Raw genomic sequence first — 20,131 nt, 5'->3', positions numbered from 1 at the left:
ATTAAGAATAAAGTATTAATCTTCTGGCTGGGCGTGGTGGCTCACACCTGTAATCCCAGCACTTTGGGAGGCCAAGGTGGGTGGAGCTTCTGAGGTCAGGAGTTCAAGACCAGCCTGGCCAACATGGTGGAACCCCCATCTCTACTAAAAATACAAAAACTATCCATGCGTGGTGGTGCACGCCTGTAATCCCAGCTATTTGGGAGGCTGAGGCAGGAGAATTGTCTGAACCTGGGAGGCAGAGGTTGCAGTAAGCCAAGATTGCACCAGTGCACTCTAGCCTGGGTGACAGAGCAAGATTCCATCTCAAAATAATTAATGAATTAATTAATTAATTAATATTAATCTTCTCTTTGTGCATTCTGAAACAATAAGCTGCAGCCGAAATGAACTGTTTTAACCTAAAATGGTTGTGATAGTGCCTGTGCCTTCATAGAATGAAGTAGGAATGGTGATGCTTCATGAGGAGATGAAAATTGCTGTTCTCTTTATTGTCTGAAGTGGTTATTATAACAGCTACTTAGTCAGTTTGTCCCTTGGGAGTAATCTGTACAGTATTTCTGTCTTCACGCAGAGACACTCAAAAAAGCAAGCACTGGTGAATCTGTGCAGACAGACTGGCCCTGAGGGATGTGGGTCTCTGCCATCTACAGACTTGATACCTATCACCAGTCCCCTTTCCCATAAGTCTGATTTTTTTTTTTTTTTTTTTTTTGCCTTTTTTCATCTTTACACAGACCTGTTTCCTAATGTCAGTTAACGTGATTGGCCAGCGAATGGATTTCTATGCCATGATCCACGCCTGCTGGCTGATCGCTGTCTTATATAGACGCAGAAGGAAAGCCATCGCGGAGATCTGGCCCAAGTACTGCTGCTTCCTGGCGTGCATCATCACCTTCCAGTATTTCATCTGCATCGGCATCCCACCTGCTCCTTGCCGAGGTGAGCCTGCCCCTCCCTGGAGCGGTCTACTTTTAGAAGAAGCCATTACCGAGTGGACGGCTGGGAGAAGAGTGGTGAAGAAGAGTATTGATTGTGCTGTTCGCCACTTCCCTCCCTGCAGATTACCCGTGGAGATTCAAGGGTGCCAGCTTCAATGACAACATCATAAAGTGGCTGTACTTCCCCAATTTCATTGTGCGGCCCAACCCTGTGTTTCTTGTCTGTAAGTGTTTCCACCGCAGGGCCACGGAATGCTGGTATCCGGGTTCACTGCTAATCATTCTTCGTGTGCTATGCATTAGTGCCTTTTGTCTTCCACTAGACTTCATAATCATGTAAAGGCTTGTCTTATGCATGAAGATCACAAGTCATTAATGGCTTGTACTCACCCTATTACACTTGTAAAATTAATAAATCAGTGTTTGAAATACCATATTCACTTGCATAATTTCACTTCCCCCAAAACACACACACACACACACACACACACACATCTACGCAGCCACCTTTCAAAAGACAGACCAGAGAGGAAGGCTTTGTGTTTTGTGTTTACTGACTTCGTGGTTTCTGCTCCCAGTGCAGAGAAATCAACCCTGAACATGGGGCAGCAGGTGCTGGGAGATGCTTCCCAGATTTCAGTTGCTCTAGAATTGGGCTGCAGCCCCAAGGCCTTCCCAGGGCAGCTGGTGATCCAAAGGTCAGAGCAGCTCCCCCAAGACCAGAGTACTGGCTGCTACAGAAAATGCAAATGACTGCCCTGCCTAAACAAGTTGAAGTTTAATTGAAAAAGCAAGGAAGCAGCTTGTGTGCAGGCTGCCAGGCAGGCTTGGCCTGAGGCCCTTTGTGGCAGTTGCTGGGAGGACAGCTGTCTCAGGCTGCTCTGTGCTGTCTGGCACTGGTCCACTACCTCCACCTGCTCTCACCACGCCTGTAGTGTGGCTTATGCTCTGGGGAGAATCTTTAGGTTGCAAATGGAAAGGGGGATGGAAAGGATAAAGAAAAATGAGGCCAGGGTGCAGGTGGCTCACGCCTGTAATCCCAGCACTTTGGGAGGCCGAGGTGGGTGGATCACAAAGTCAGGAGATCAAGACCATCCTGGCTAACACAGTGAAACCCCGTCTCTACTAAAAATACAAAACATTAGCCAGGCGTGGTGGCGGGCACCTGTAATCCCAGCTACATGGGAGGCTGAGGCAGGAGAATGGTGTGAACCCTGGGAGGCAGAGCTTGCAGTAAGCTGAGATCGAGCCACTGCCCTCCAGCCTGGGCGACACTCCATCTCAAAAAAAAAAAAAGAAAAAGAAAAAGAAAAATGAATATCTGCATCTGCCACACATAAAAAGATAAAGATGGGGAAATTGCTCAAGTGACCTCCTTAAAACTGGTGGGAGGTAAATGCAAATAAACACTACAGTCTAAGAGACTCACGAAGACTAGTAAGTACCACCTAATACTTCTCATCAATGTGCAAACAAAATCCAGAGACGCCTCGTGAGCTCCTGCAGTGTCTGTGGTCACTCTATGCCCTGCTAGGTGGAGAAGCTGTGACTTGGCCCCGACATTGGACTCCAGGATGAATTTTACTATGAACTTTGGAAACACAACTCACTTAGGAGCTGGGGAGTGGCTGTTGCTGTGTGATGACTGTGTGTTGCATTATGTAAATCAGAAGAGGATGAGGTGGCTTAATGATCTCACCTCTGCCTTGCCAGATGACTTCATGCTGCTTCTGTGTGCCTCCTTACAACGGCAGATTTTTGAGGATGAGAACAAGGCTGCAGTGCGAATCATGGCAGGTGACAATGTCGAGATCTGTATGAACCTTGATGCGGTCCTCCTTTAGCCAACACAACCCTGTGCCAGATTTTATTCACTGCAGGTAACAAGAGCTTCACATTGGCTAAAAGCCACTTTCATGTGTGTATTTCCATTACGTTGCTCCTCTATACTTTATCTGCTATACTTTGGAAATAGATGTGCTGAATTGTATGCACTGAAGCTAATAAATGCTGGACAGTGTGGGTCAGCAGCCTGGAGGCTGAGCCTCTGAATGACAGCACTGCACCTGCTTTTGTCCGTGTAAACCACCTCTTTATGGCCTCAGTTCTCCTCCTCTTGTTCAGACCAAAGCTGACTTGTCCGAATAATACCAGCTCTCCAGTGGAGGGTCCTCTCACTCATCTCTTATTCCTCCTCTGCATCCCCATAGCTCATCCTCATCTTCCCTCCCTCTTCCTCATCCCCCATCTTTCTTCCTTATCTTTCATCCCTCATCCTCATCCCTTCCTCCTCGTCTTCTGTCTCTCCTACTCATCTCCATTTTTCATCTTCATCTCCATAGCTCATTCTTATCTCCACCCCTCCTCCTCACCCTCCAGCCTTCTTCCTCATCTTCATCACTTATTCTCATCCTCCATCTCTCATTCTTATCCCCATCCCTCCTCATCTATTCCTCCTTCTCATCCTCCATCCCTCCCACTCATCCTTAATCCCTCATCCCCATTCTTACTCCTAATCCTGCTGCCCTCCATCCTCCATGCCTCATACTCATCCCCATAGGACATCCTCATCCCCCTTTCCTCCCTCTCATCTCCATCCTTCCTCCTCATCCTCTATCTCTCATTCTTATCCACATAGCTCATCCATGTTCTCCATCCGTCAGCTTTATCCCCAACCCTCGTCCTTTTCCCCATTTCTCCTCCTCATCCTCCATTCCTCCTCCTAATCTTTCATCCTTCAACCACATCCCCATAGCTCATTTTATCCCCATTCCTCCTCACCTCCATTTCTTCTTCTCATCCTGCATTCCTGCTTCTCATCCCTATAGCTCATCTTCATTCCCATTCCTCTTCCTCATCTTCCATTCCTTCTTCTCCTCCTCCATCCCTCATTTGTATCCACATTCCTCCTTTTTATCCTGCATCCTCCTCCTCATCTCCATCCCTCATTCTCATCCTTCATCCCTCATCCTTATCCCCATTCCTCCTCCTCATCCTCCATCCCTCCTCCTAGTCTTTCATCCCTCCTCCCAATCTTTCATCCTTCATCGACATCCCCATGGCTCATCTTTATCCCCATCCTCCTCCTTATCCTCCATTTCTCCTTCTCATCCTGCATCCCTCCTTCTCATCCTCATAGCTCTTCATCCCCACTCCTCTTCCTCATCCTGCATCCATCCTTCTCCGTCATCCCCCCTCCTCACCCTCCATCCCTCCATCTTTCTCCTCCTCCATCCCTCCTCACTTTTCATCCTTTATCTACATCCCCATAGCTCATTCTTATCCCCCATTTCTCCTACTCATCCCCATCCTTCCTCCTCATCCTTCATTTCTCCTTCTCATCCTGCATCCCTCCTCTTCATCTCCACCCCTCATTCTCATCCTTTATCCCTCATCCTCATCCTCATAGTTTATCCTTATCTCCCATCCCTCCTCCTCATCCCTCTTGCCTCTGCCTCATCCTCATCCCTCCTTCTCATCTTCCACTCCTCCTACTCATCTTCCATCCCTCATCCTCATTTCCATAGCTCATTCTTGTCCCCCATCCCTCATCCTTATCCCTATCCCTCCTCCTTCTTCATCCTTCATTCTCATCCTCCATTCATCTTCCTCATTCTTCATTCCTCAGTCTCATCCTCATAGCTCATCCTCATCCCCTTTCCCTTATCCCCATCTTTTCTTCTCATCTTCCAGTCTTCCTACTTATCCTTAATCCCTCATCCTCATCCCCATAGTTCATCCTTATTCTCTATTTATCCTCCTCATCCTCCATCGCTCATCCTCAATCCCCATCACTTATCCTCATCCCCATCCCTCCTTCTCTTCCATTTCTCATCTTCCATCCCTCCTCCTCATCCTCTATTTTTCCTCCTCATCCCCTATTTCTCCTCTTCAGCCTCCATCCCTTATCCTTATCTCCCATCCCTCCTCTTCATCCTCCATCCCTCATCCTTATCCCCATCCCTCCTCCTCATCCTCCATCCCTCATCCTTATCCCCCATCCCTCCTCCTCATCCCCCATCCCTCCTCCTCATCCCCCATCCCTCCTCCTCATCCTCCATCCCTCATCCTTATCCCCCATCCCTCATACTCATCCTCCATTCGTCTTCCTCATCTCACATCTCTCCTCCTCATCCCTTGTTCCTCGTCCTCACTTGCTGTATTCACTGGGCACTAAGGAGGAATGGCTCCCTAGATTCCATCTCGTGCCTGTGCCCTTCTTGAGCAGTGTCTCCCCTGTGGCCATGCAGGGTCTCCCTAGCAGCTTTTCTGTCCTCCACCATTCTGCCCAGCCTCATGACAGCTAATCTGGGCTGTGTTTCCCTCACAGTATTTGTGTTTAAACCATGCTTGACCTTTCCCATGCATTCACCCTTTCTGCATTCCCTGGGTTTCCATGTTGAGATTTTGTCACCCAAGGCCAACTTCATGGAGGGCAGGCCCACTCTGCCTGTGCAGTCAGATCTTCGGTCTTTCAGTGCCTCTAAAACTCCACTCAGCTGCCCGCTGTAGTCAGCTGTCTGAGGAAGCTGCTGTGACTTTTGATAACCCCTTATTAGTTGTATGTCATGGGACTAATTTCCTAACCTCTGATCCTCACTGATTAGTGTCTGCCCTATTGAGCCACACGAGGTTGCAGTGAGAGGCTCATGTAGTCACGGCACACATGCCATCCATGTGGAGGTAGGTCACTGATAGTACCCTAGCCGGCCGACCCCACACATGGAGTCACTCTCCAGCTTCCAATCTTCCAGAGATTCCTGTTTACATGGTGTGGATCATCTTCTGCCTGGTGTCGGTATCTGAAGAACCCGTCTTATCCCCACTTCTAAGGTGTAGCCTTAGGGTGAAGATCACATCTAACTTGCTTTTGTATTTGTCCCCATCCCCCTACTTACAGTTCTCGGCCCATAATGCATATACCAATACAGATAACTGTCAGTCACCTGCTGCTGCCTTTGCGCCAGGCTCTGGTCCAGGCTTTGCACACATGGAGCCATTTTACCCCAGCCCAAGGAGGTCATGCTGTTATCCCCATTGTGGAGAGGAGGAAACTGCAGCGACGAGATGAGACGTAGGCAACAGCAGAACTGGGATTGGAACTCAAGCAATCCAGCTCCCAAATCAATGTTTAAGCACTTGTGTGCCTTTTGATAGCACGAGAGGCTCGATATAAACTGAGTAAATCAGGAAGTGAATTTGCTTTAAAACAATATGCTACATAGACTTGACCATTCTATTTGTGAATTAAGTACTAAACTAGGCACTGATCTAAGGTAAGACTTCCATTTTTACCTCTTCTCTGTGATGCTAAGAAAACAATCAGTCCAGCGCAATATTTACCTATTGCAAAGGGAACATAAGTATTTTCAGTGTGGTCATGGAAAGCCTACATCGTCACTCCAATGGAAAGCTTTTGTGTGCCATTGATTTGTAAAGCTGATTTTTGCTTTAGTTATTTCAAACTGTTGTTCTGCTTCTCAATGAGGACTGCCAGCAAAGTGACCCCCCTCAGGAAGTGACCTGTCAAATGCCACAGCAGTGAGTAGGAAGCCAGCGCACATGCTTGCTGGTCAGAAGCACAGCTGTGCCCCCCTCTTCCTCTCCAACAGGGGTTAGCTCCACAGCACCCTGGGATCTCTGGAAAGCGGCCAGAGCCCTGAGAGTTAGGTGGCCCCTTAGCCACAGTACCTGTCACCAGGGCTCAGTCTCTCTATTCAGAAATCCTTAAGGCTCTTCTTTGAAGCATGTTGAGTGATGTTTTCCATGTTCTCCTCACAAGCTTAGTTTTATGAATTCAGGACCCAAAGTGGGTTCAGCGCCAAGATGTGAAGGCCAGGGCTGGTGAAGCAGGAATTGACAGCTGCAGGCAAGGAAGGAACGTTAGGGAAAGAATAAGCTACACTCACAGTCACACACGGGCCTGCGCACACACTCAAAATGGCAGCAGCCCAATTCCACTGAATTCAAACCATACACACTTCAGAAGGCCCCTAGGCTCATACAAATCACTACCTTTATTTGTGATGATCCAGGGATACAGGGAGATACTGACATTTCATTCACTCTCCATTATGAAGTCAAGGAAGGGTTTATATATTTAAAAAAAAGAATTATGAACATATTTAAGCGTTTTACTTTAAAAAGGGTAAAGGGTAAAAGTTTACTTGTCTGAAAAATGTGCCAAGGCACAACTCAGAATCATCCCCTAATGATGCTGAATGGCTCGAGTGTGGTGCATATTTTATCAAGCAGTTTACTTACTAACATCCTACAAAACAAGAACCCATTAATCAAAGAATTAATCCAGAATTGGTTCTCCTATGCTTCTTCCCAAATGTGCCAAAAGAAACTACCAAGGCAAAACCCCCAAAACCAAAAAGTTCTAATCAAGAAATGCAGTTAGGGCTTGGCCTATAGGTGTGACTCCTGTCAGATGACATTGACCCGCAGGCTAGAGCTACTGCTTGTTGCAGGACTGACACCTGAACGCTGGCTTCACCTTCCATGAGGAAAGCAGCAGGGATGGGTGGCCTGCAAAGGGAATCCTGACTCAGCCCGAGGACCTCCAACAACAGAGTATTGGAAAGAACAAAAAAGCCTCACCATGGCTGTGGATAGTTGCTCAGAATCGCCTCCTCCCATCTGTAGGGAAAGATTTCCACCTGTAATAAAACCTTTGTGTTCAATGTAAATGTGTTTAACTTCTAGTTCATCCATTCTTAACATTTCTTTCACTAGCCAGAAGGCATCTGTATCGTAGAATTTCTTTTGCCGTACAATTCTTCATGCCTCCCATAGAAACAGAAAGGAGAATTTTGAAACTCAAGTGGTAGGCAGACGATGTTGTTGTCTGTGAGAAATTTGGCCTGAATAAGGTGACGAGAAGCATACACACGGTGTCCACAAGTCATCTATTGGTCTATTACTAAGGATTCGAGGGTTTCCTGGATAGCAGGATGAAATGAAAACTCACAGTCTGATTTGCAGGGTGCAGCAGAGAGCATGAATTTCTTCCCTTTTAAAGACTTTCCTGATTTCGCTTGTGTTTGTTTTGTTGCTGTCCTTTGTGTCGTTGGCTTTGTTTTCCAGATCTTACTTAGACATGTCCAAAGTGATCGTCTTCAGCTACCTCTTCTGGTTCGTGCTCACCATCATCTTCATCACTGGGACCACCAGGATCAGCATCTTTTGCATGGGGTACCTGGTGGCCTGTTTCTACTTCCTGCTCTTTGGGGGCGATTTGCTGTTGAAACCCATCAAGAGCATCCTGCGCTACTGGGACTGGCTGATCGCGTACAACGTTTTTGTGATTACGATGAAAAATATCCTGTCAGTAAGTGCTTCCCACTGCATAACACAGTTTCCATGTAAGAGTAAACAGTCCACTCGGTGGTTATTAAAAGCCCAGTGCTTGTCGTGTTGCTCTCTTAAAAGCCCCAAATAAGATACTGCAAATTCAGAATTCAAAAGCCATTTATTCCTCTCTGTGTTGCTACATGAAACAGAATCCTTTTGGCTCATTTTCACCATTTCAAGGTCACATGGCTAAAGGATATGTGTTCACAGGAATAAATTCTAAAATGTCTTTTACTAATTAAAATTCTGTCTCTTCTGAGGAACAATTTGTCATCACTCCCAGTATGAGTTATGAAGTGGCCCTGTTAAGAGCTGAATTCGAGCCATTGAATCTTTTCAAAAGCTGTATTATGTTGGCAAAAAGCAACCCTCTTATCTAGAAAGAGCTGTAGAAGTGTGAGATAAAATGGGCGTGGTTCTCTATGATACTGGGTGGGGTAGGGAATGAGGTGAAATGGGCAATTGCAGGCAAGAGTGTTTTATGTACTCATGTGGGTAGATAGAAGAGAAAATGCAGCTTTCTGTCTGGCTGTCTCTGAGTATAAGGACACAGCTAGAACCATGTAAGGTTGAGGGAACCCCCCCGCCCCCCACACACACACCAGGCCCCGACGAAGCTTGGCTGCTCTGCTCTGAAGTAGCAGTGTTTCAGAACACAACTCTTCCCCTAACATGACATGGAACTCACACTGCCCACTGGTAATTCCAGAGTCGCTTCAACCCATCAGGACACAATGACACCATTTCAGTGATTTAGTGCTGCAGGAAATTAAGCAACAACCTCTCCTGAGCTGCAGGAGTTAATAGCTCTCTGACTGGCGCTCACTTAAAGTTTATCCCTGTGCCTGTGTCTCCCAGGCTGTAACTGCTGTTGCACTGAGAGAGCAGTGAGGAAGTATCTTCTGCTTCTTCCTTCCTAGCTGCTTAGGGATGAGCTCACCAGGCAATTCAGTTGTGATATCTCCTTGATTTTTGGCGGGGGCACATGTATCACTGTGTCTAGAAGTCTTGGAAAGCCACGTTTATGTAGCCATGAATAGGTATTTGGATAATTTATTTTGTCTGAAGTTCATTGAACGGTTAATCTTTTAGGTGATGGTGAAAGTGACTTTCATGGGTCACTTTTACCCCCCTGACATCAACTTACATTTGGAGTAGCATTGAGAGTTGCTGAAGAGAGCATGACACAGGACAACAGAGCACTGGTTCATTCTGAAGCCAGTCTGATGGCGAGGAATCTGTTGCTAGAGGCTGATTTCACAGCCATAGTTCGTTCATTCATTCATTCTGTAAACCTGTATTGCAGACCTGTTTTTTGCTGAGCACTATTTGATGTATTGAAGAAATAGACATAAACAGTTCTCAGGTTTTGCCCTCAAAGAATTCACATTCTACAAAGGAAGGTAGACCTACTTATAAATAATTATGATGCAATCTGTTAAATAATTATTACAACATTTTTGAGAAACAAAGCAAGAAAAAAGGATGCCTAATATCTTGCTTAGATAAGCTGGGAAGAAGCTTCCTGGAGGTGATGCCATTTGAACTCAGCAGAGCCTCATAAATAGATTGAAGGGTCTGCAGGGAGACAAGGCGGGGAGGCATTCTTAGCCTGGAAAACAGGAACAAAAGCAGGATATGACGGTGTAGGCCTGGAATATTCCCAGGGCTGGGGAATCCATACTGAGTTACCGCTGCTGTGGGAGCAAATCCTAATGATATTCTCCTCCCTCACATGTTCCCAGGAAACACACACGATGTAGCTGTCACCTTTATGTATTGGCTTGCAATGATTCATACTTGTTTAAACATTTTCTAGCTCAGGATTTAAACTTAACTGTAACAAAAAATTCATTGTTATGAGATAACCACCTGCCAATTTACAAAAAAAATTTCTTTACCGAGAGAATTGGTCAAACAACACATAAAGCACATACTCTGTTCTGTTCTAAGAGCTACACCCTGTAGCTGAGGTCTGGGATGACCTCCAGGGAACAGCATAGGTTATATTTGTCTTGCTTGTAAGAAAATAACTGTACCAAAGTCCAAGTCCTAGGGTTCAGTGCACACCCATTCATTATCACAGAGTTGGGATTTATTTCTGTGATCGTCCAAGACTTCCTCTTGATAAACTGGTGCTTCCAAGTACAGAAAACATTACATGAAAGACCTTTTCTTTACTCGTTCGGTTTAATTTTTCCCAGGAATTTACTACTCCTGAAGCAGTATCACAGGTGACTGAATTTTTAGGTACAATTGGCATCTCCTGGAATCATTATCACTGAGACCTTGTGGATTCTTGCACACGTTGGGATCATAAAACACCACATTTTTTTCTGGGTGCAGAGCTTCAGAATTATCCCCCTCTTTTGTTTTTCAGATAGGAGCATGTGGATACATTGGAACACTGGTGCACAATAGTTGTTGGTTGATCCAAGCTTTCAGCCTGGCGTGCACAGTCAAAGGCTATCAAATGCGTAAGTATGAGAAGCAAATGTGGAAGCAGAAAGGCAGAAGAGGGAGGATAGCTGTATTGTTCTAATTTTAAAAGTGGGCCAAAGCACATAAAGATACGAAAGTGGGGTCAGTTATCTGCAGATGGAGGCTATAGAACTGTAGTACATTGTGAATCTATTGTCTATAACATGAGATGCCTTATGCTAAGCCTCTTTGATCATCTTCTTGAAACTTCTGAAATGCTGAGGACTTGGAGTCTGAGGTCTGGAGATTGGATGTAGTGCTGTAGTAACTCCCCGGAGTTTTTGAGTCATGATTACGAAGGATTCCAGAAGCCCACTCAAACCTGCTGTTGTTCCATTTAACGTCTTGGGTCATTAAGTAACTCTGACTTCAGGCTCCTCTTGTCCTCGGGAAACTCAAAGGGCTTCAAACTCAGGGAAACAGTTGGGCGGAGTATGAGGATTTCTAGAGTTAGACTCCAGCCAAGACAAAGGCAGAAGTGTCATTGCCACCACGCTGCCTCTTACCCCAGAACCGAGGACTACATCACGGTGGTCTACCACGGCACCCAGAATGGGTGCTACTTGGACACAGTGCTCTCTCTGTTTATTTATTATTATTTATCTATTTATCTATTTTTGTGAAAATATTTCCAGACAGGGTCTCTGTTACCCAGGCTGGACTACAGTGGCACAATCACAGCTCACCGTAACCTTGAGCCCCTGGGCTCCAGCGATCCTCCCACCTCTGCCTCCTGAGCAGCTGGGACCACAGTAGCTGCCTCCTGAGTAGCTGCACCACCATGCCTGGCTAATTTTTTAATTTTTTGTAGAGATATTGCCCAGGTTGGTCTTGAACTCCTGGCCTCAAGCAGTCTTCCTGCCTCAGTCTCTCAAAGTGCTGGGATTACACGCATGAGCCACCACACCCAGTCTTTTTTAAAAAGATTCATTTTTTTTTAAATATGTGGTTTCTGTTTCAGACTATCCTTTGCCAAAGCCTCACTGGGACTTTGTTTTTCACCTAAGATAAGGCATACTGTTGATAGTCCTTCTAATAAGCCATGCTGTGTTCATTACTCTGCTGGTTACCCCTGGGTATAGCCCATTCCCAGAATGGGTGTGTTCTTTTGTATAAGAGCATTTCCTCTGGCACTGGGACATTACTTCTCTGTGGCCCTTGTTGGAGGTGCCTTTCTTCCTGAAAGAGAGAAATACTCAGGAGGCCTCCCATGTTAAAGGGACCCTCCTGAGCCGTATAGTGTGAAGAGTTCACGGCATGGTCAGCCTTATGAATCAGTGTTGATATTGGATTGGAAGTGTGTGACCTCCTTGTAGATAAATCAACTCATAAGTCAGAGCCTCAGACTGCTGCTTTCATGCCTGTATTTCCAAGCCTGACCATACTCCAGATTGTATGAAATAGCACTGGAAATGGATGTTAATTTTATTCTGTGTTTTTCTACTATTACCACAGCTGCTGCTAATTCACCCTGTACACTACCCAGTGGGGAAGCAGGAATCATTTGGGACAGCATATGTTTTGCCTTCCTCCTGCTGCAAAGAAGAGTTTTCATGAGTTATTATTTCCTACATGTTGTGGCTGATATCAAAGCTTCCCAGATTCTGGCGTCAAGGTGGGTCGGGCCATGAAATCAGGTGGTTTCTCCCAAGAAACGTGCCTGAAATAATATTGCACTGTAATTTCTGTCTGAGCTTGCTTCAAGAACCCACAAGAAGTTAAGGAATCCCTTCCAGCAAAACCAATCCAAGAAGAATTTAGCACAAGGCCTTTAAAATAGAAGAGCAACAGGAAAGCCTATGTAACCATCAGGCTTCACAAGGAATGGGGCTGCCATGGAAGGCCACAGGCTCACTGGTCAATTGAAGCCCTTTCAGAATCCACCACTTCTCCAAAAGTGGCTCAGTCTGGTCTCAGACAAAACAGTAACATATGCCACACTGGTCTAGAGTTTAGTCCATCTTACACCTACCTCCCCCTACTAGCCTGCTTTTCTTCTCTGAGCCACTGACACAATTTGCATTACTACCTGTTTTTCCTCCTAGGCTCTATTCTTCTTCCAGTTTTTGCCCCTGCTCTTGTAAGTTTAGGAAAAAAGATTGCAGAGAGGTAATAAAGCGAAGTGCCCTGAGGCGGGGGCTGGGTGTTGATGACTAGCTCTGTGGCCCTCAGCTGCTGTGTCTGTTCCTCTCAGAAACTCAGACCTTGCCTAGGTCACATCACAGTCTTGGTGTGAATAAGCTGATGGATACTGGGTTCTATTATATGAAATTACCAATATCTATCATTTGACTTGAGGTTTAGATGAACATATCTGTGTTTACCTACAGTTTTTCTAGAGTCTGTTCTCTTTCCCTGCCATGATAAACACAATGTTTATTTCCAAGGTCCATTTATATGATGGCAGTTGTCAGCCTCTGTTACCTAACTTGGAGTCAAATAGAAAGAGGCCCTAGTCGGGGACCTGCAGTTAGTCAGAGGAGCCTCGTGGCACACCCAGCCCTCATTCCGTGGATGACAATGACTTTGTGTACCGCATTGCCCTGGAATTCATTGTTATAATCATTTTCTAATACCCAGGACATTTTTTTCAGAGCAGAATACAGTGTTTCATCCCAATAGTAACCTTATTTACTTGTACATAAACAGCTGGTATTTTTGCAGGTAAATGCCTCTTGTTTGCCTTTCCCAAAACATTTGGTCTGTAGAGGTCCTTGTATAACCTATCTGATGAACTTCCACTGAAAACAATCTTCATCAGGCTCCTAAGGCAATGTGCTCTCCTAATTTCCCCTTTTCCCTTGTGGTTCAGGCTTCTAGGTCTTTTTTGCAACCTCTTTCTTTGCGCATCTGTCAAATGTGAATGTTCCCCAGTGTCTCTTTCCCGAAGTTGTCACGATGATTTAGAAATCACGACCTTCATGTTATAGTAAGAGGGATAACTGTGGTTCAGAGTACAGTTCATGCCTGTTAAAGAAAAGCCATGGGTTGATAAATAAGCATTGAACTCATAATAGTGTGTCCAAAGCATTCACATTCATTCATGCATTCATTTTTCCACTGCCTACTCTGTTACAAAGAGGTGATGCTCACCTCTGCCCTCACAGAGCTCACAGACCTGCAGGCAAGTGGCATGTGAGCAAGCAATTCTACTACAGTACACCTGGTATCGTCTCAGTCCATTTGGGCAGACATAACAAAAATACCATAAAGTAGGTGGTCTATAAACAGTAGACACTTATTTCTTACAGTTCCAGAGGGTGGAAAGTCCAACGTCAAGGTTCGGGCAGATTCAGTGTCAGCCTGGGGCCCACTTCCTCATAGATGGCCATCTTCCCACTGCATCCTATTTTGGTGGAAGGGGCAAGAGACCTCCCTTGCGCTTCTTTTATAAAGACAGTAATCCCATTCAGGAGGGCTCTGCTTTTCCGCTCAGTCAACTCCAAAAGGCCTCACCTCCTGTCCGTCACCTTGGGAGTCAGGATTTCCACATGTGAATTGTGGGGGATGCAGACATTCGGACGACAGCAGGTGTGACGGTAGGAGACACTCCGGGAGCCATGAGGTCATATCAAGGGAATATAACCAGCCGCAGGGGTGTGAACCAGGTGGCCTTCCATTCCCAGTGCAGGCTGAAGGATGAAGAGGAGTTAGTCAGAGGAGAAGGCAGGGGAAGCAGCCCAGTGAAGCTACGGAGGGAAGTAGCCATCAGAAGCTCACAGTGACTGCAGCACTGAGATTGGAAGATGAGAACAGTGAGTGGCGAGCGATAAGCTCCAGGTCAGGAGAGAACAGGTCCCTGGGGGGCTATCAGCCAGGATTCTGTCTTTAGAAATACTCCCACAGTCTTAGGAAGGCCTTGCAGTGTTTAAACAAGCAAGTGGTATGACTGTATTTGCATTTCAGGAAGCTCACTCTGTGGTATGGAGAACAGATGGGTATAGGCAGCTCCGTAGGCAGAAAGACAGCTAAGCAGCTGCAATGATAATCCAGGGTTGAGGTAGCAGCTGGACCAGGATAGGATCACGGAGAAAGGTATTCCAGAGGCAAAATAGGCACAGCTGGAAAACTGCTTGGAAGGAAGGGAGATGGTGACAGAAAGGGAAGCATAGAGGGTGATGTGCCCGGGATTCTGGCTTAGCCGAACGGTGATGCCAGTCCTAAATATAGGAACTCAAACAGGGAGAGAAGACTGACCGCAGCTGTGGAGTTGTAGGTCTCATGGGCACATTAAACTCAACCAGTTGGGAAGTCCAGTGAGCAGATGCATGGACAGGCTTGGAGAAGAGAGTAGATGGAGTGCCATCATCGCACAGATAGAATTGAAGGAGGTGAGTTGCAGCTGCTGAGAGGGGTGTGAAAAATGAGAAGAGAACCCTGGGGAACATTCACGTTTGAGAGATGGGCAAAGAAAGAGGTTGTAAAGAAGACCAAGCAGCCTAAGCCACAAAGGAAAAAGGAAAACTAGGAGAGCGCGTTGCCTTAGGAGCCTGAGGAAGATCCTTTCCAAGTGGAAGTCCATCAGATAGGTTATATAAGGACACAAGTAACAACTGAACATTGAAATTGGCGACCTTGACAGTGGGGTCAAAGTCAGACAGCAACAAGCAGAGGTGGGAGTTGTAAAGGCTTAGAGACAAGACCTCAAGACATCTGACTGTGAAGGGGGAGTGATGTAAGTCCCTGAATAGGAAAATGTGGGATGTGGGGATGTATGAGTTTTCTTTTTCTTTTTTTTAAGGTTAGCAAGACTTGAGCACATTTGCATGTTTATGGACAGAATTCAGTACTGATGGAAAGGTTGGAAAAGCAACAAGAGAGAGAGAGACGCAGGAATTTTGTGTCCCCCAGGCTAGGGGTGGGGAAGGGACCTGGAGCACAAGGCAGGCCTAGGCAGGTGAACGGTACCTCTTCCACTGTCCCTGCAGGACTCCTGTGGGAGGGATGGTGCAGGAAACTGAGGAACTTACTGCCTTAAGATTTGTGTTTCCTCTGGGAAGCAGGAAGCTAGGTCATTTACTAGGAGTGGGAAACCACTCCACAGACTTCAAGACTTGAGAAAAGCGTAGCAGAGTTTGAAACAGCCACTGTGGAGAAGCAGAAGACTCCAAGGAGTCAGGGGCTCTGCAGAGAACCGTCTGCCCAGGCGGGCGTTTCTTCCAGCAGCTGCCAACAGCCCCTCTCAGGACAGGGCGGGCACACCGTCAGGTTCCTGCAGATATGGGATTTGTGAAGCATGTAATAGTGTGACAGAGCTGAGAATATGAAGAAGGTTGAGGAGATTTATGGAGACACTGAAGTTGACCTGAAAAGTGAGAAAGAACAGAAGGGAGTGGAATGACAGGAAGAAGAGAATCAGGGACAAGAGACTAAAAGTCCCGCAGATGGAGCAGGAACTTGGCCTTCACATAGTCCCTGAAGGAATCCCCAGTTTCTGCTCACTGAGTAGAAAATGAATCTGAATGTACCCTTTTTGCAAATTTCTCCCATTGGTATAACTGCAGTAAGGTCAGGTGAGAATGCTTTACTGAAGTCTAACGTTCAGTGGGACGGGTTTGAAGAGGCTCGTGGGCTTCAGTGTCTTGGAGAATACAAAACACTTTCTCTTCACCGATCTTCACTACCAGGCTTGTGAGCAGCCTCTTCACTCCCAGGGGGAAGGCAGTGCCCTGTTAGCCTAGTGGGAAAAGGCTTCTAGAAGGGGCCTTGTTGACTCCCACTCCCAGCCAGGAAACTACAAGCAGCTGTCATAAAGAGATGTTATGTTTTCTAACCCTTAGTAATAATTTTCAGGAAGAGATGAACAACAATGGCAAGAATACTGACTTGTTCATGTTTCCACTTCCCCTTTAGAGGAGCTGAACTTTTCCAGGCCACAATTGTAAAAGCTGTGAAGGCAAGAATTGAGGAAGAGAAGAAGTCCATGGACCAGCTGAAGCGACAGTAAGGATGCTACTGATGCTCATCCTCCTTCCGTCTCCTGATTGTGTGACCACATTCAGCTGGTGCTCCACTCTTGGGGAGCCTCAAACCCCTGAAAAATATATATGTATGGACTTTCACAACTTCCTATTTATTTATTCTTGTGCGGGGGCAGTTGCTCATGCCACTAGACTGAAAGTGAAAGCAGTTTAACAGAAAGATCGCTCCAGAATGGTGGAAATGGGTGCTCTCTTGCAGAGGACCAGGGATCAGTTGCTAGCTCAGTGACTTACTTTAGAACCTTGAACAGGTCATTTAAGTTCTCTAAATTTGAGTTTTCTGGACTCACAATTCTGCCTTCATGGGTTTTGGTAAAGATTAAACTAGCTAATAAACGAGACAGGGTCTTGCTCAGTGCCAAGTACTTGATATAAGCATCCATTCCATCTAAGGGGGTAAATGTGGAGTCAGCTTTGGAAGCATACTTTTAGATAATATCATCCAGTCTCTTTGGAAAGAAACTGATGACTCTGGTATTAGATGACTTAGAGTCAACATTAACTAGAGGCAACACTAGAAATATAAGCCAGAGTTCTTTATATCCCATCTAAGGTTTTTCCCACTATCTCATTCTGGATGAGCCAAAGGGTAGACTGACTCCACTCCGGAGACTTGGGAATTCCATGGAAAAGAATCTTCTTAGAGTGAATTTTCCAGCAATGATGGAACCTCTGAGGACTGTTTGGGAACCAGGTTTAAAAGGCGATGGCCATGGAATTATAAGCCTAGACACTTTTCCCAAGAAAATGGAGACACCATTTGCCCACTGGGAAAGTTCCCTAAGTTTGCTAAGGCAGTTTTATCTCATTCTGACCTTATTTCCCAGCGCTTTTTCCCAAGCAGAAATATTTCTTAGTATAAATTAGATTATTCCACAGCATGATTATTTTCCTAAAGACATAAATTATATATAAATTATATATAAAAAATTTTAATGTAAATGCAATATGGTACAACTGTTTCTACTGGTGTTTCTAGTTATCCAAATCAGGCCTAGAAGAATAACAAATTTGGACTCACGTTTAGAATATGTTCCTAATTTCCCATAAGTGAGGTCTATTACAGTAATTCTCTTTGCTAAATCTTTCCATTTGTTTAAGAATGCAAAACTTGGGAGAATAAAGGACTTGTATTTCATAATATGCAATGTTCAAGCTGACTATGATACAAGATGTGAGTGGACGTCAAGTATAGCTTACCTAACTTTAGCATAATCATTATTGATCATATTATTAAGACTAGCATCTATGCAGTGCCAAATAACATGGGAATACAGACCCAAACACACACACACACACACACACACACACACACACAAATATGTATATAAAAGAAAGGGATACTTGTTGCTAATGAGCAACCATTGTACAATTCCCAAATATTCCAAAGTGATTTGTGCATGAATTTAGCTACATACATACCAGCGTAAGTCCAAAGTACTGACCACATGAGAACAATGAATGTGTTCTTGGCATTACTAACGTTATTTTACTTTATAGGATGGATCGCATCAAGGCCAGGCAACAGAAATATAAAAAGGGTAAGGAGAGGATGCTGAGCTTGACCCAGGAGCCAGGGGAAGGCCAGGACATGCAAAAACTCTCTGAAGAGGATGATGAAAGTACGTCAAGACATTTTCCTGTTATTCAAGTACCTTAACATTGAATAGTAGCTTGATATTGAGCAGGACTGTAAAATAACATTACTTTTTATTCTGCCAAGATTATCAATACACTTTTTTGATTCAGCAAGCTTTATTTTCCCATTGTGAATGGATACATTCATTAGTTTCATAAAGTATATATTTGATGAATCAATTACTTTACAAGTATCTACTCTTCAGCAAGATAGCTTTAACAAACACATAACCTAGCTTTTGTTCCACAGACATCTGTTTCTGCAGTAGATTGGCAGGATTTTGCTTAATTTGTTTCTTTTTTTGTTTTGTTTTGTTTATTCGTTTTGAGATGGAGTCTCGCTCTGTCGCCCAGGCTGGAGGGCAGTGGCGCCATCTTGGCTCACTGCAAGCTCCGCCTCCCAGGTTCACACCATTCTCCTGCCTCAGCCTCCCAAATAGCTGGGACTACAGGCATCCGCCACCACGCCCGGCTTATTTTTTCGTATTTTAGCAGAGATGGGGTTTCACCGGGTTAGCCCAGATGGTCTCAATCTCCTGACCTCGTGATCTGCCTGCCCCGGCCTCCCAAAGTGCTGGGATTACAGGCGTGAGCCACCACGCCCAGCCTGCTTAATTTGTTTCTTTAAGGGATATATTTCTGATATACAGTCTACTGTTATCTTTTATTTCTATAAATTTTATATGGAAATGAAATATGTATGTGTATTTTATGCGGCACCTGAATATTGGTACCTAAAATATCATTCAATTATTGCCTGCTCAAATGAAACTTACCATGAAATATATATTGATTATATCTAATTATAGATTTATTATATCAAATTAAAGTTTAAAGGATCTTTTATAGAGGCTTGCATGCTTCTCTATGTGAATGGAATGGAGAAATAATGCATGATATTTTCCCAGTGCATAGTATCTATTCGTGACTAGGACATTTATATTTTCCAGCCATGCATTAAAATAATCACAAGAAAAAATTCTACTTATTGTAGTTTATGTACTTTAACAAATTATTTGCCAGTAAATGATTCTATAAAATTTGGGGGATGCTTCCTTTCTGTTAATTCAATGGAATATTCAATGTGGGATGTATTTTTGACAGATAATCCTTTCTTTTTTCATGTCTTTATATGCCCTCAGTCACTAAGAAGAAAGTGAAAATGTAGCATACTGTTAAAAGAACAATGAGTATTTATCTTGTGAAATTGACTGTTAATACATGTATATTTTTCAGATTCAATATAGTTCCTTACCTGACCTCTGATATACTTCTGCAATTTATCTAGATTTGACAATTGAGTTGTTAAAGCGTGGTTTTCAAAATTTGTTTTCTAACTTTATACGAATTAATATTTGGACATATTTTATTTTAGGAGAAGCAGACAAACAGAAAGCCAAGGGCAAAAAAAAGCAGTGGTGGCGGCCTTGGGTTGATCATGCTTCCAGTAGGTTTTCTTGATCCTCTTACAACCTCATCAACTCTAACCCTTATATCCTTGACCAGAATTCAGGCATTCCCATGACCCATGTGTTCCATGCATGGTTTGATCCTTGTGACTTGATAGGGGGTTGGAGTGTAGGAAAATTTCAGTGTCAGTGGGTCTTTGAGCCCGAGGTCCAATTCTTCCAGGAACGTCAGCACAGACATTCCTGTGCTGGCTGAAGAAAGCCAAACATGTGGCTTATAGACTCTAGAGCACAATTTCTGGGCTCAGCAAGGGAAGAAGAA

The 20,131-nt window shown here is 44.7% G+C and overlaps 2 protein-coding genes across 2 annotated transcripts in view; one reads left to right on the top strand and one right to left on the bottom strand.

Moving 5' to 3' along the window:
- Window positions 1-20,131, bottom strand: part of ANKRD62 (ankyrin repeat domain 62) — a 301,061-nt gene that overhangs the window by 112,363 nt on the left and 168,567 nt on the right. The gene's annotated exons all lie outside the window — the stretch shown is intronic.
- Window positions 1-20,131, top strand: part of LOC104671817 (piezo-type mechanosensitive ion channel component 2-like) — a 101,599-nt gene that overhangs the window by 15,244 nt on the left and 66,224 nt on the right. Inside the window, 10 exon segments of the mRNA XM_030926209.1 lie at window positions 738-942; window positions 1,064-1,165; window positions 2,655-2,773; window positions 2,775-2,821; window positions 8,034-8,277; window positions 10,681-10,777; window positions 12,237-12,396; window positions 16,635-16,724; window positions 18,263-18,384; window positions 19,776-19,847. Of these exon segments, the coding sequence (XP_030782069.1) occupies window positions 738-942; window positions 1,064-1,165; window positions 2,655-2,773; window positions 2,775-2,821; window positions 8,034-8,277; window positions 10,681-10,777; window positions 12,237-12,396; window positions 16,635-16,724; window positions 18,263-18,384; window positions 19,776-19,847 (1,258 nt within the window).

The sequence above is a fragment of the Rhinopithecus roxellana genome, chromosome 21, assembly GCF_007565055.1.
Source record: "Rhinopithecus roxellana isolate Shanxi Qingling chromosome 21, ASM756505v1, whole genome shotgun sequence".
Lineage (NCBI taxonomy): Eukaryota > Metazoa > Chordata > Mammalia > Primates > Cercopithecidae > Rhinopithecus > Rhinopithecus roxellana.
The sequence above is the reverse complement of the archived record's forward strand: the minus strand, read 5'-3'. Positions and strand labels throughout refer to the sequence as shown.